The sequence below is a fragment of the Lepisma saccharinum genome, chromosome 27, assembly GCF_977018435.1.
Source record: "Lepisma saccharinum chromosome 27, izLepSacc3.1, whole genome shotgun sequence".
Lineage (NCBI taxonomy): Eukaryota > Metazoa > Arthropoda > Insecta > Zygentoma > Lepismatidae > Lepisma > Lepisma saccharinum.
Window position 1 is genome coordinate 39,698,236 of NC_139255.1, and position 14,797 is coordinate 39,713,032.

The 14,797-nt window shown below is 38.4% G+C and overlaps 1 protein-coding gene across 1 annotated transcript in view; it reads right to left on the bottom strand.

Moving 5' to 3' along the window:
- Nucleotides 1-10,562: 10,562 nt before the first annotated feature.
- The window catches only part of Usp20-33 (Ubiquitin specific protease 20/33), a 71,651-nt gene continuing 67,416 nt past the window's right edge, over nt 10,563-14,797 (bottom strand). The window contains exon 18 of the mRNA XM_083113355.1: nt 10,563-13,358. Within this exon, the coding sequence (XP_082969481.1) occupies nt 12,835-13,358 (524 nt within the window). The 3' untranslated portion in view covers nt 10,563-12,834. The remainder of the gene's footprint in view (nt 13,359-14,797) is intronic.

Consider the following 14,797-nt stretch of genomic DNA (forward strand, 5'->3'; position numbering starts at 1 on the left):
AATGGCAGTGGCGTAGCAATGGCATTTCGGGTGGGAACGCCAAGTCCGAAGAAAGGGTCGGCCCTTTCTTGCTTAATAATTAATTATTAGTCGCCACAGGTATTATTTGCCTGAAGTCAGGTGGGTTTTCAATAAAACATCATCCATGCATGTTTTAGCTAGAAAATTAGATGCCTCACTATGCCACAAATGTTTTGAACTCTGGTGCGCCCGTACGCCCGGCGTTCCCAGATTTAAAATTTCAAAAATGCTTAAATGCTGTGATTATAAAGTAAAACGTGACTAATTTCATATATGTTTGGCCTTCATGGGATTACAATAGCTACTTTTCGCGATCCGCTTGCAACGCTCCACTCTCAACACTCGTTCTAGCATCTCTTTTCAATGCCTTTCCCTGCCGGACGCCGAGCAGGTTCGGCGTACAGGACTCTATATTCCTTGCTGCCTTTCTGGAGGGAAAGCTTCGATTTCTACAGCACGTGCGTAAATGGTCTCTCTTACGCCAGCGTACGAGAGGTCTACCGTGATTGGTTCATGTGACCCTTCCTGCCTTCTGAAGCAGACGACAGCGGCAGAATTCCTACCCGGTTCTTCGCTCTTCGCGCTCATGCAACTCGTGCTATGTGATGCTACAATACGCAATATTGACTGACGTAACTTTACCAATCTCAAATATACTGCTTCTTAATGGCCACTGCATTGTATAATTTATCGCATGAACAGCGATGTGTATTAGAAACTAAAAGATCAACACAGTTTTTGTCAAATAAGTTGGTGAAGTCCTCGTGGTAGAAATTCAGCCTGTGGCTGCTCTACCACTTAATCCGCAAAACTATTATTTTTTTATTGTATTTTTTCGTTATTATCTAACTACTTAATATTGTGTGAATGGAAATCTTTAGCATTCATTTGAAAACTCTTAACATCGAATGGTCTCTGGAGAAAATTATTTTAAAATGTTTATCAGCATTCTCAAGATGTAATAAACAGTGGTCTGAATTACTAATCGGCACTGTTACGTCAGTAGAGTGTACGATATTTGGATCATCCACTCTGCTTTTCACAGTGCGCCAAGACGACAGAGGTCCCTGGTTTGAATCCCGGCATGAGCACGGGTGTTCTTTGTCAGTGTCCCTTCATCAATATCATCACTCATATTCATATTCGCAATTAACCAAAAGTGGTAGAAAAGCGAAATAAAATAAACCAAATCAATCAGTAGTTGGATCGCCCACAACAATGACGTCTACTGTTGTGCAGAGGCGCTTGTGATTCAGGTAGGTTTTTAATGACTTGCGTCATGTAGAAAGATATAAAAAAAGGTATAGAACACCAGAGTTCAAAACATCTGTGGCATAGTGAGGCATCTAATTTTCTAGCTAAAACATGCAATGATGATGTTTTATTGAAAACCCGGCTGACTTCAGGCAAATAATACCTGTGGCGACTAATACCATAAATAAATTATTAAGCAAGAAAGGGCCGACTCTTCCTTCGGACTTGGCGTTCCCACCCGAAATGTCCATGCTACGGCACTGAATAATAGTACCTAGTCATATCATAAATTCTCTTACAAAGTTAATAATGAACTACAGGCACAGTGAGCAAGCTAATGTATTAATATTTGGATGTTACAAAGGTACAGGTCTTGCCAACACAGAGCACCAATCACTGTTCAAAATGGCCACCTCTGGCCTTCACACAGGCCCGAAGTCTCCGAGGCCAGTCATCAATTGCAACATGCATGGTCTAGAGGGGAAATTCCGCCACTGCCTTCACAAGAGAACGCTTGAGACTCGCAAGGTTTGGATGCCTGTTCCTACAGACCATGCCCTCCAAAACGGACCACAACCTGTAGCCAATGGGCTGAGGTCGAGGCTGCTGGAGGGCCAATCAGCCGGAGCAATGAAATCAGGTACATTCCTCTGAACAGGGCCGGATTAAGATGAAATTGGGCCTGATGCTTGAAATCTTAAGTGAACAAAAAAGATGACGACATTATACTAGTTACGTCACAGCACAAAGAATAATAGTAATTCTATAATAATTAACGCTGTGTCTAGGCATCCGAAATTGGGGCTCCAAATTTCATTCGAAGATTTATTCTCAGGTTAATATAACAAAAGAAAACTGTTCAGTTTTCGGATAATTCTTGTTTTGTTTTTTTCATCTGGGCCTAATGCTGCAGCATCAATAGCACCCACCTTAATCCGGCCCTGCCTCTGAAGCCACTCCTGTGTGGTCTTTGCCTTGTGGGCCGGTGCCAAGTCCTGCTGGAAGCTCCACGGCTCATTGTTGAACATGGTGTGGGTCAATGACGTCACAAATGGCTTCGACACTGTCACTTGGTACACTTCTGCAGATGTTTTCACACCATGTTCACAGAAGTGGAGGTCGGTTGTGCCATCGTATGAAACCCCCCCACAAAACCATCACTGAGGCCGGATGAGATCTCCGAGCTTCCTGGGATGTTGAGGCATAAACACAGTTCGTTTTTTGACGATTGTAAGACTCTTCAATCGTGTAGATTTTTCGTCCGTGATAGATGCATGATAAGAGGAAGAATAATAATTTGTATTTTATAGCATGTTATTGATTGGTTGTCATAGTAACAGTGTGTAAGATGTACGTGAATGGTAAGTGTAATTGTAATTTATTCTTGTTCTGTTGACTACATTGTAGATATTTCTATCCGCAGCAGTATAGAGCACGTCATTTGTTACATATAACATTAGCATGATTTCAGTACAAATACATCCACTTGATTACTTATTTGGGATGGAGTATAATTAAAGTTACAAGTATATATTATTACATATCGGTTTGATTACATACATGGCATATAGCAGTTATGGTTACGAATATATATTACATACCCTTGATAACATATTTGGGATGTAGATCAGCATAATTGAGTTACAAATGTATATTACATCCACTACATTCCATATATGGGATGCAGGTCAACATAATTAAGTTACAAATATATATTACATACCCTTGATTACACATTTGGGATATAGATCAGCATAATTGAGTTTCAAATATATATTATTACATCCACTAGATTACATATATGGGATCCACATCAGATTAATTAAGGTTTCATACATGTTGATATATTGTGTCCAATTGATTATGTACATGGGTGAGACAGAGAAAGTAGTGTTAGATATGCTGTAGAAATTCTTCTATGATGTAGGGTGATGTTTCTAGGAGATAGTTTTTTTATTTTATTTTTGAATACCTTAAGATGTCTTTCCTCCTTTATTTCACATGGAAGTTTATTGTATAGTAGTATTCCTATGTTTCTGGCACTCCTTTTGTATAGGTTCAGTCTGTGGTTGTCTGTGTGTATATTTGCTTGTGTTATGATTATGTATATTATTATTTTTATTGAGGTTTTTGATGTGCTTTATTAATGCATTAAAGTTATGTTGTTTAATTTGAACCTACGTGTTTGTATGTCTTGTGTAAGTATAGATAAGAAATCACACACACACACACATATATCAAGGCTTACATCTATGGTGCTGACGTATAGGATATTCTTGGTGAGAAGAAGTATGGATGAAGATGCCATGAAGAATACGCGACAATCACCATTCAAGCATAGGTTTATGCAAGAAGAAATTGAGTCGGCTTGATGAATTTCTTCAGTAAGAACCAAGATTACACAGTTTGTGTATTATTTACAATAATTTTACAAGGGCAAGGTTCAAATCAGTGTGATACAAATTGTGTGTACGGCGTAAATTACAATAATTGTACAAGAACAAAGTTTAAATCATGTGATACGAATTGTGTCTAAGATATTGTGATATTAAGTTGTCCACAATTATGAATATGTTGGGTTTGAATTTATTCTCTGAGTTCCAGCCAGATGCGGAAGAAATAGAAGATTATTTAACGAGGTTTGAACAGTCTTGTTTGGCTCATGATGTTAAAGTACCCATACAAATTGCAGTTATAGGGTCTGAAACTTTTAAAGTGTTGAAAACTATCCTTGTACCTAAACCAGTCAAAACATATTTGACCCTCAAGGACAATCTGCTTAAACATTATGGCCAGATAATTAACAAATATGTTGAACGTTTTAAGTTCAGGCAATGCATGCAGGAAAGCGGCGAGAATGCAACACAATTTATACTACGTGTTAAGCAACAAGCACTTAAATTTAGTTTTGGCCAGTAGTTACAAGAAGCCATTGTACTGCAAATAATTGTAGGCGTTCGGTTTGATGCCATTAGAAGGAAATTACTATCCGAGCCTACATTGACTCCAGCAAAATGTCAAGATGATGTGCTTCAAATGGAATTAATTGAATGAGAAAAGCAAATGTTTTCACGTCGTGAAAAGGAACATAGTGCTAACGTAGTTGCATTTGCTGGGAAGACACATAAATATAAACCAGGTTTCCAGTCCTCGCAAGCACACAAAAAGAACTTCGTTAATCCTCAAGATAGGAGTTATAAAAGCACTGAAGAATGTGATAGATGCTCCAGAAGACATGATCCTGGACAGTGTCCAGAAAGATATTCGATATGTTCATTTTGCAAAAAGAAAGGTCATTAGCATGTAAAATGCAAGTTTAGGAAAAATAACTATGAACTTACAAGTAAGACAATTACCTCGGATCAAACTTTTAAGTCTAATATTAAACCTTTAGATGCTATTGTTAGTGAACAAAACATACATAACGGAAGTTCATGGTTTGTCTTTATTGCACTTTGAAGTTAGTGATTCTCATCCACCAGAAGATAATACTTGCACTATTTCATCAAGCACAGACAATTCACAAGTGGAAGATGCTACAATCACTCGTTCAAAAGCAAGAAGAGTTAGTTTCAAGCTAAAAACAAAAGTTGTAGATGGCACTAATGTTCTTGTGTCAGCGGAACCGTGCATAGTTGATCTGTGTATTGATAAGCAAATTGTACAATGTGAACTAGATACTGGATCTACAGTTACGCTGTTCAATAGCAAGTCTTTCAAAAAAATGTTCCCTCATCAGCGAACACAATTCACTACACTAAAGTTACAAGGTGTGAATAATAATACTTTGAAGTTGAAAGGTCAAGCTTTTATTGATTTATCATTGAATGATGTATTGTATAAATTACCGGTTATATTGTGTGAAGAAGAACTGTGTTATCTGTTAATTGGACGTTAATGGCTCGACAGTATTCATCCAGGTTGGAGGATTTGATTTTGATTTGATTTGATTTAGTTTATTTTACTTCGTGTTTTGTGCCTCTTGGCTAATTTGCGAAGATGGGGAAGAGTGATGAAATGATGAAATTGATGAATGGACATTCACAAACAACCAAGCCCGACCGGGATTCGAACCCGGGACCCTTGGCGTCGCAGCGCGATGTGCTAACCACTCGACCACAGGGTCGGGCTCCAGGTTGGAGGAACTTGTTAGCACAATGTCCACAAATACGGGGTCCGGACAAAACGATAACGCAGATATTAACACTAAAATACCGGAAAGTGAAGGTCTGAGAGTGCAGCTGGAGAAGAAACTTACCCAAAAAGAAAATGAGAAGAAAGAGTAGCATCTGAGGCAGTTGGCTCAGAAGTCGAGAGAAGAGAAAGCTGGAATTCGAACACAGGCAATGGCAAATAAGGATGATGAATCAAGGGAACGTGACCAACTGCTATGAGACTCACAAAGATAGACAACGAAAAATAAATTTCGCCAGAGCAGATCCTGGTAAAAGATCGAAGCTCCAGAGAGACGGAAATTAGTGAAAAGATTGCCCTTGGAATGCCAGCTAAAAGCAAGAGCATGGCAGTGAAGACACTCAGTTTGACCAGAGGCTGTTCAACCAATCAAAGGATATAGACAGTGGGTAAGGAGATAATGAAGCGTACGTATATGATAAACCTTTGAGAGGTGCAGGAACTTTGGGCCAACATATTTACAGACCATCAAGAGATCTGGACAAGGATGTGTATGGAGATGATTTGGAGAAAATAATGAAAACAAACTGATTTGTCCCAGACAAGGAATTCAGTGGCATGGACCGTGGAGCAGAACGCAACAGACCTGTTCAGTGTGAGAAAGATGAAGACGATCCTTTCGGTCTGGACCTGCTCTTGACTATCTAAAAGAGATACCAATAGACCTACGGATGCAGAGGAAGAAGAGATAACCACAACCAACCAAATACAGATGCTGGGCACGTGCCACTCAGAAGATCCAATAGACTTAGATCTTCTGAGAGATATGGTGAGACAAAAAAGAGACTCCAGGAGGAGATCGTAGACGCATGATAAGAGGAAGAATAATAATTTGTATTTTACAGCATGTTATTGATTGGTTGCCATAGTAATGGTGTAAGATGTACGTGAATGGCTTCCATGCATTAAAGTTATGTTGTTTAATTTGAACCTACGTGTTTGTATGTCTTGTGTAAGTATAGATAAGAAATCACACACACACAACAAGGCTTATATCTACGGCGCAGTCGGTAGGATATTCTTGATAAGAGGAAGAATAATAATTTGTATTTTATAGCATGTTATTGATTGGTTGTCATAGTAACAGTGTGTAAGATGTACGTGAATGGCTTCCATGTATTAAAGTTATGTTGTTTAATTTGAACCTACGTGTTTGTGTCTTGTGTAAGTATAGATAAGAAATCACACACATACATCAAGGCTTACAGTCCGTGAAAAGGACCCTCCTGTAGCCACCATTTGCGTAACGCTGAAGGAATCTTTTTGTTTTCTGCTCCCTCTGGACCTTAAGCTGTGGAGTGAGAAAATGACCAGTACTTTGCCGATAAGCACGGAGTCCTAGGTCACTTTGGAGCACATGCGACATCGACATTTTCGAAATGTTCAGCTCCCGAGCTATCACTGCTTGTTTCCTGACAGGATTTCGTCAAATCTGCGCCACCACTGCTTTCACGAGCTTCTGGCTCCTCACGCTGCAAGGTCTACCTTTCCTGGGGCGGTCCTCAATTGTCCCTGTGTCACAGTATCTGTTGATGGTCCGATGCACAAACATCCTGCTGATATTCAGCTTTCTCAGGGTGTTGAAAATGTCTGATGGTGATTTGCCAACTGTGTGCAGTTCGATTACTGCCACATGCTTCTCGTATACACTCCACTCCATTCGACTCGCAGTGAAATTCACCTTTCCGCTACCACAGCCAAACACACAATGATACTGGTTGTTGTTTGATCCAACATGGTGGGGTAACTTTGCCAACCAGTGTTGCCATCCCTGTCTAAACTTTGTAACAGAATTTATGATTTGTAATGTAATGTATGATTTTGATGCATGTAATTGCAGTGGAATACTTACACACTAACATTTATTAATACTTATTCCAGTGAAAGCGCGAAGCTCCCCTTCTGCACCCCCCAGGCATAAGACTCCCTTGTGGAAGAAAACGCCGTGGGACACCGTCTGTCGAGCCATTGACCTTTCAATTGGAACCTGCTTTCCGAAGGGACCGTGACCGAGGCTGTTGAACTGTTTACGGACGTGATTCATGCCCTAATTCAGGACTATGTGCCACATAAAACAATGAAAAGTAAAAAGTTCCCCCCTTGGTTTGATAAAGAGTTGCAGCATCTGTTACATAACAAAAAGAGAGCATGGCAACTGTGGAAACGTTTCCCCAATCCCCACACACACAACACTTTCAAAGCACTTCGAAAGCATAGTAAAGACCTTATGAAACAGAAATACACCGAATATGTCAACACAGTCACAAACGAACTCCTTACTAATACAAAGAGATTCTGGACATTAATAAATTCACAGACACAAACCAAGCGCATCCCTTTAGAAGTAACACACAATGACATTTCAGCTGTTGGTAATGATAGAGCTGAACTATTCAATCTAACATTTCAAAATAATTTTGTTTCAAATGATGTTTTAGATTACCCGCCTATCAAATCTATCTGCTCTCACTCTCTTTCTACAGTCTTTACAGAACCAGGTGAAGTCTTGAACTTCCTTACCTCCTTTTCTTCTCACCGAGCATCTGGACCAGACAATATTCCTACTATTTTCCTTCAAAAAACAGCTCACTCGCTAGCTACTCCTCTTGCAATGTTATACAATAGGTGCTTCTCTGAAGGCTGCTTTCCCACTCAATGGAAGAAAGCAAATATCATTCCTATTTTTAAATCTGGAAATACTAACGATACTACATGTTATAGGCCCATTTCTCTCCTTAACACACTTGCTATTGTCTGTGAAAAAATTCTGAAAAAAAGACTTCTGAAATTCACATCCCCTTACATTAACCCAGCACAACACGGCTTTCTTCCAAATTCTTCATGCCTTACCAATCTGTCTTGTATGCAATCCTGTGCCATAAACACAATTACTAATCGTAATCAGTTAGATGTTGTTTACTTTGATCTGTCCAAAGCTTTTGATTCAGTGGATCACCATTATTTACTGCGTAAATTATCTAACAGATTTAACATCACTGGAAACACGTTAAAATTAGTGAAAGACTATCTAAGAAATAGACAACAACGCGTTATACTTCCTGGAACTTATTCTAACTGGCTTCCTGTTATATCTGGTGTGCCGCAAGGAAGCGTTCTTGGCCCTTTGTTATTTGTATTATATCTGGATGATCTCACAGACCTCTTTAATTCCCCCATCTCAAGCAAAATTTTAATGTTTGCCGATGATTGCAAGATTATGAGAGAAATAAAACAGCCATCAGACATGCAAATTCTCCAAAATGACATTAACAGATTCTCTGAATGGTGTAAGCAATGGAAACTGTCCACAAACCCTTCTAAATGCTCTTACATAACGATTTCATTGAAACAAAACATTCTTGAAGGCAATTATATGCTCACGGACCTCCCTCTAGCAAAAGAAGCACAACACCGAGATCTAGGTATCCTCATAGATTCAAAACTAAATTTCGATAATCACATATCAACAATCACAAAAAAGGCAATGCGTATGCTAGGACTGCTTTACAGATTCACCGAAATCAATAACCCGAAAGCACTTTCAATTTACTTCAAGACATTTGTGTCCCCCATTCTAGAATATTGTTCACCAATCTGGAACATGGCTGCCCATTCTCATACCTCCAAGATCGACAGTGTCCTCAGCTTTTTCCTCTCCATCGTTCGATATAGAGTGCCTGCTCTGAGACACCTGTCTAAGAGAGATCTGCTTGTAAATCTGCATATTAATACTCCAGAAACTCGTAGATACATTGCAGATATGAAATTGCTATATAAGATCATAAATGGAAACTTAAGATCCCACTCCACGAACTCTCACTCAGAGTGCCTAGACATAAAACACGGAGCAAGGAAACTTTCCACACTACAACTCCCAGGCTCTCACTCAGACAACGTTCACTATTCCATAGGCTACCGAATCAGTTCAATATAATCTCAAACCAAATAGATATATTCACCTCATATTCATTTTTTATCAGCAACATAGAAAAAATTGTACATAAGTAATGCTTTTGTGAAACTGATCTATTTACCTTGGTACTGTTTTGGCTTGTTTTATTTTTGTTTATTTTATGTTATCCTTTCTTTTGTGTTTTTAATCTTAGTCTATTGTTTTACTGTTGTTTCTTTCTGGTTTAAAATGGCTTCTGCTGTACTGGAAATTTCAATAAATAAAATAAAAATACTTTGTAAAACTTCTTAATTACAGTGGACTCTTCTTAATTTGAACTTGGATAAATCAAATTACTCGCTAATTCGAACGATAGTTCAGTCCCCTTGAAATCATTTTAATGCTACATGTTTTTGTTAATTCGAACTTTTTTTCTTCTCCCTTTGGAATTCGAATTAGAGGCCACTGTATTAAATTTTTCAAGCCTTGGTATGGCTTGGAACCGGTATGGTACCTGTATTGGTATGCGTTTTGGTTCAGCCCTGAGACCTAAACCCAGGCATACAGTCTCGTGTTGCATTTGAATCACTCTCACATACAAAATCAATTTTATAGTATAATGTTACATATCTCTCATTCAACACAAGGAAATATTTTCTTTTATCTTAGAAACTGGTGTGGACAGGGAATATCACGAAATTTAGTCAAACGTAAAATATATCCTCCATTTTACGTATTCAAATTATTTTGTAATTTGGGTGTTCACAAAATTATCTGTAAATTTATTCATAATTACTATGACTGTGTGTGTTTATGTGTGAACAGGAAAGCAGGGGGTTCATATTTGGGGAATTATAATTCATAGTAACTGCCAAAAAGTTTAGATCCTAGTAATATCACATGGAACATGCAACTATCTACCAGGTATACTTATATGTGCCTGTACCATGCAATCTACTTTCATAAAAAATGGTAAAGCTGATTTCCTGATCTTGTTGATACTTGAGGTGAGGCTGGCCACAGACACCTGCAGGGTTGCCCTCAGGTATCCATCGACTAGGAGCTGAATGAGCCCCAGAGCTGGTAAATTGAACCTAGGTCTCCTGCATGACCATCAGTCAATTTGAACCATGCAATCATTGCTCCACATTTTAATATAAAAATATGTATTGTATATATATTCAAACTCCAGACATGAAATGTAATAGTTTTATTTCTGCAAACTCTTAAATTCTAAGTTGCACATACAACAAGTTTTTAACTAGTGAAAATTATTCCTCACATATCTATAATTAATTTTTGGTATATACCCCCTTAATGAACTTTAATAATTCATTGACGGCAGCCTTTGCTTGAATAACACATTATGTGGTCTTGTGTTTCTTTCAATCTAGAATTATTACTGAAACAACATTATCATCTGAAAAAACAGGCAAAAATATTTACAATGCTTCCCTGGATTTTTATAAAGTACAATATATCTGTCCATTGCAGCACAGAATGGAAGTACTAGCAACAATAGCAAAAACTTCACAAACTCTTATCATTACTATTTGGGAAATGTGTTTAATGCTTAGCCATGTTTACCTCTGGGAGCTTACTCCCGCATCTACTCTGCAGAAAGGAATTACAAATTAAAATTTTTCCAGCAGCAAATTTCCATGTCGAGTGGAAGAAAATATTTGCTGAGAGCCAAAACATCAAAGCCACAAAACATTCACCCAGAGTTGATAGTAGACGAGGTGATTTTCTGAAGAAATGCTGCTGAACCTCTGTCAGGATTAAATTAACACCCGAGGGCAAAATATCACTTGATTTGCACATTATGGAAATAATAATTTCAAGGCTTATTTCCAATAATAAAATACTACATCTGGCCGACAGTTAAACAGAAATTGTTTATCCTTGAAGAAATCATACCCAATTATCATAGTGATGAGAAATTTTTGTTTTGCACTGTATAGCCAAACTCAAACCTCTCCTTCGTGAAACTGGAAGCAAAATGAACATGTTCACATAACAAAATTTGACGAAGACTGCTTGAAAAGTAAAAATATGGAAAGTATCTCATTCAGTCAAAAAGGATCAATTTAAACTTATGACTGTTAAAATACATTATTTACAACTTGACCAGAGCATCTCAACACATTTATTGTTGAAAACTACATTTTTAACACAAGCTCTGAAATTAAAGTTTCCATTTAAAACAAAAAAAAACATTCTTCATTTGTGGATGGAAGTAGTGTGTGTGTATGAGGTCTGGAAGAGTATTTATGGTACGTACATACCAGTATAACTTAAATAACATGTGCTTATCATCATGCATGCAACTAAAGAATATTCATCTTGCACATGTATGACTGTTCCTTGACCTCCCCCACCCCTGCCCCCTATTGAGTACATCGGTGAATATAATGGTCATTTAATGCACTTTTCTGCAATAGTATACAATAAATTCATTTTGTTCCACTCAGGAGGGAATTGTATTAGAGGTGCCAGGAAAGAACACTGCACGAGTTGAAATTTTTTTCACAGCTTGAAAGTTGGTACAATGTGCAGAGAATTAAGAATATATATCCAGTTGCTAGTACTTTCAATACTCTACTGCAACAGTGGCAAATATTCCAGGAAGTCTTTACAAGAACCACATATTTTCTTGAAACATTTTATTCTTGAAATACAAGCAAAACATTTGTTTTTGACCCTATGAAAGTGCATAAACTCTGACTCTATTTGGTCTCTTGCTTTATTTTGGAAAACCTGTGCTTTGGCACTCATATCACTTACCTAAAAATTTTATATGTACACACACACACACACACTCACGGACACGCATGCACACACACACACACTCACTGAAGATCAGTAAATACATTTGATACACAATCTCAAATCCCAAGTTAGTATATAGGAATATAATGCATGTAAGTTTTCCTATTTATACACAACATATATATTTGGAAAGAACCCTGGAATATTATACAATTACTGGCAATTTATTGTAAATACAGAATACTGATGAATGAAAATATCACACAAAATGACTGATAATGAGGCACGCACACATGCAGCAGGACACACATATGCTTTTTCTATATTTTCTTGCTCTCCTTCTGATACACTCCATTGGAGCTAAACAGTTCCACAAAAAGCATTTGAGATGACAAATGTAAATGACGGAACATTTCTTGTGCTGAATAGAGAATACCCAACATTTCTTCATGAAGTATAAACATTGAATCACAAAACAATGTTCATATTGGTTCATACACATTAAATTTACACAAATATTCAATACTGTCTTCCCACATGTTAAGAATTTATGATAGACAATGGACATAAATACATAAGCAAGTGACAATGTCAATTCTTTCAATTGTAAAAATAATGCCTTGTTGACTTTTAATGATCAATTAACAAGAACAAAAAATTAAACATATTGCAGCTGCATCACAAAATCTTAAAATTGAACATTAAAAGTCAACTGTCATTAATTGGTCATTAACTATCATCATTGGTTCCCCCATTTGTCGCTCTACGTTTTCATCCTGTTCATTTTCACTTTTCTCTTCCTTCTTGAGGGTGTAGGTGTTCATCTGCTGAGTCTGTTCGCCATCACCCTTCGAAGTGTCGCATTTCAACTTTGTAGTCGCTGCTGCGGTGCCACCTGCCAAAGGAGACATGGTGGCTGTCGCTGCTGGTAACTTCATGGTGATGTTGTCCGAGCTAGCACTGAGAGTGCGTGCAGGCCGTGTCCCACATGGCTGATGAATGCTCGTGATGTTTTCCGTGCTGTGGGCTTTGTGAGCATGATCCAGATCACGCACTTCTGGCCTCGAATTTATCTCCTTTTCCTGCGGCTCCACTTTGCTGTGAGAAGTCCCTCTTGGTCTGTTTAATGGAGGTCCACTGTGGCGCAGGACAACTTCAGGTCCACCGCTGTAAATGCGATGGAAGAACTGCCACAGCTGTTCCGACAATTGAGCATAATCCGATCCTTTAAAACAAATAACCATTGTTAATATACATTGTACCAAGTGGTTATAATGAAAGTTCCCCTTCTCAGAGGCCATTTGAAGCATCGGATTACGGTGAAACTTGGTACAGAGGGTATGAAGACCATGGAGAAGCAAAAGCTGATGAAAAAAAATACTTCAAATTGTAAGGCACCACTATTCATTACAAGGACTATAAAGGTTCAAACAAATCTACTTATCAAGGTTTATAATGTTTTTTTTGTTTTTTTTAATTCAAGTCCTGAACCTCGACGAGTAAGGCCTGCGAGGACCCCATAAGGACTGTCACACCAAAATTAATTAGGTCCCTTTTCTTCCCAGGCACCTCACTGTAAGGAATAAATGCCTTTCATCAACACCAGGATCTGAGGATCCGTTGTCAAGTGGACTTTAGTAACAGAATAACAGAAGAGTCTAGGGTAGTGAACAACAGGTACTAAAGTGTACTCTCGTTTGTGAATGTTGTATAGTGAACTGTGTATCTCAAAGTGCATAAATACGGAGAAACTAGTACTCACTTTTATCCGCGAAGCTGTTTTTTCTTTTTTCATTAATTTCAGTGACCACTGCCACCATCCTCATTGGAACTTGCTGTACTGTTGCTTGGCGTGCGTCTTTTGTTTTCTATGGCTGCCGCAAGGTGCGCTGTTGTTAACTGTGCGCCTGGGTCTGTGTCATCTGCTATTTCCAGGCGATAACTGTTGTAGTAGGGGAATCCAAGTGTGGTGCGCTTGCCCGCTATCAATGTTTAGCTCGTGCGGGAAGTGCATTATGGCATGAGTTTCCTTGATTTTGGTGTCTACGAGCGTGTGGGCCTTTTGAATTTTATGGCTATTGCATTTGATATGTTTAGGTTCAAGTCAAACACACTGCCCACACGCTCGTAGACACCAAAATCAAGGAAAGACATGCCATAATGCACTTCCCGCACTAGCTAAACATCGATAGCAGGCAAGTGCACCACACTTGGATTCCCCTACTACAACAGTTATTGCCTGGAAATAGCAGACACGACAGAGCCAGATGCACAGTTAACAACAGCGCACCTAGCGGCAGCCAGAGAACTACAAACAAAAGATGCACGCCAAGTAACAGTACAGCAAGTTCCAATGAAGATGGTGGCAGTGGCCACTGAAATTAATCATAAAAGAAAAAAACATCTTCGCGGATAAAAGTAAGTACTAGTTTCTCCGTATTTATATACTACCGCGTCTCTCTTTTCCCAATTATGAATTAAAGTGAATGTTGAAAGTGTAATAAAATTTTATACCCAGCAAGCCTTGAGGTTTTTATGGAGTTCCAGTGCTACCGATTGGAAAATAAGGGCAAACTTTTGCAACAAAACTAAGTACGGTTCTTGCTGTAGGGTTGTAGTTTGGCCTGTGGATGTTGCAAAATTTTCACCACCAGGTGGAAATGT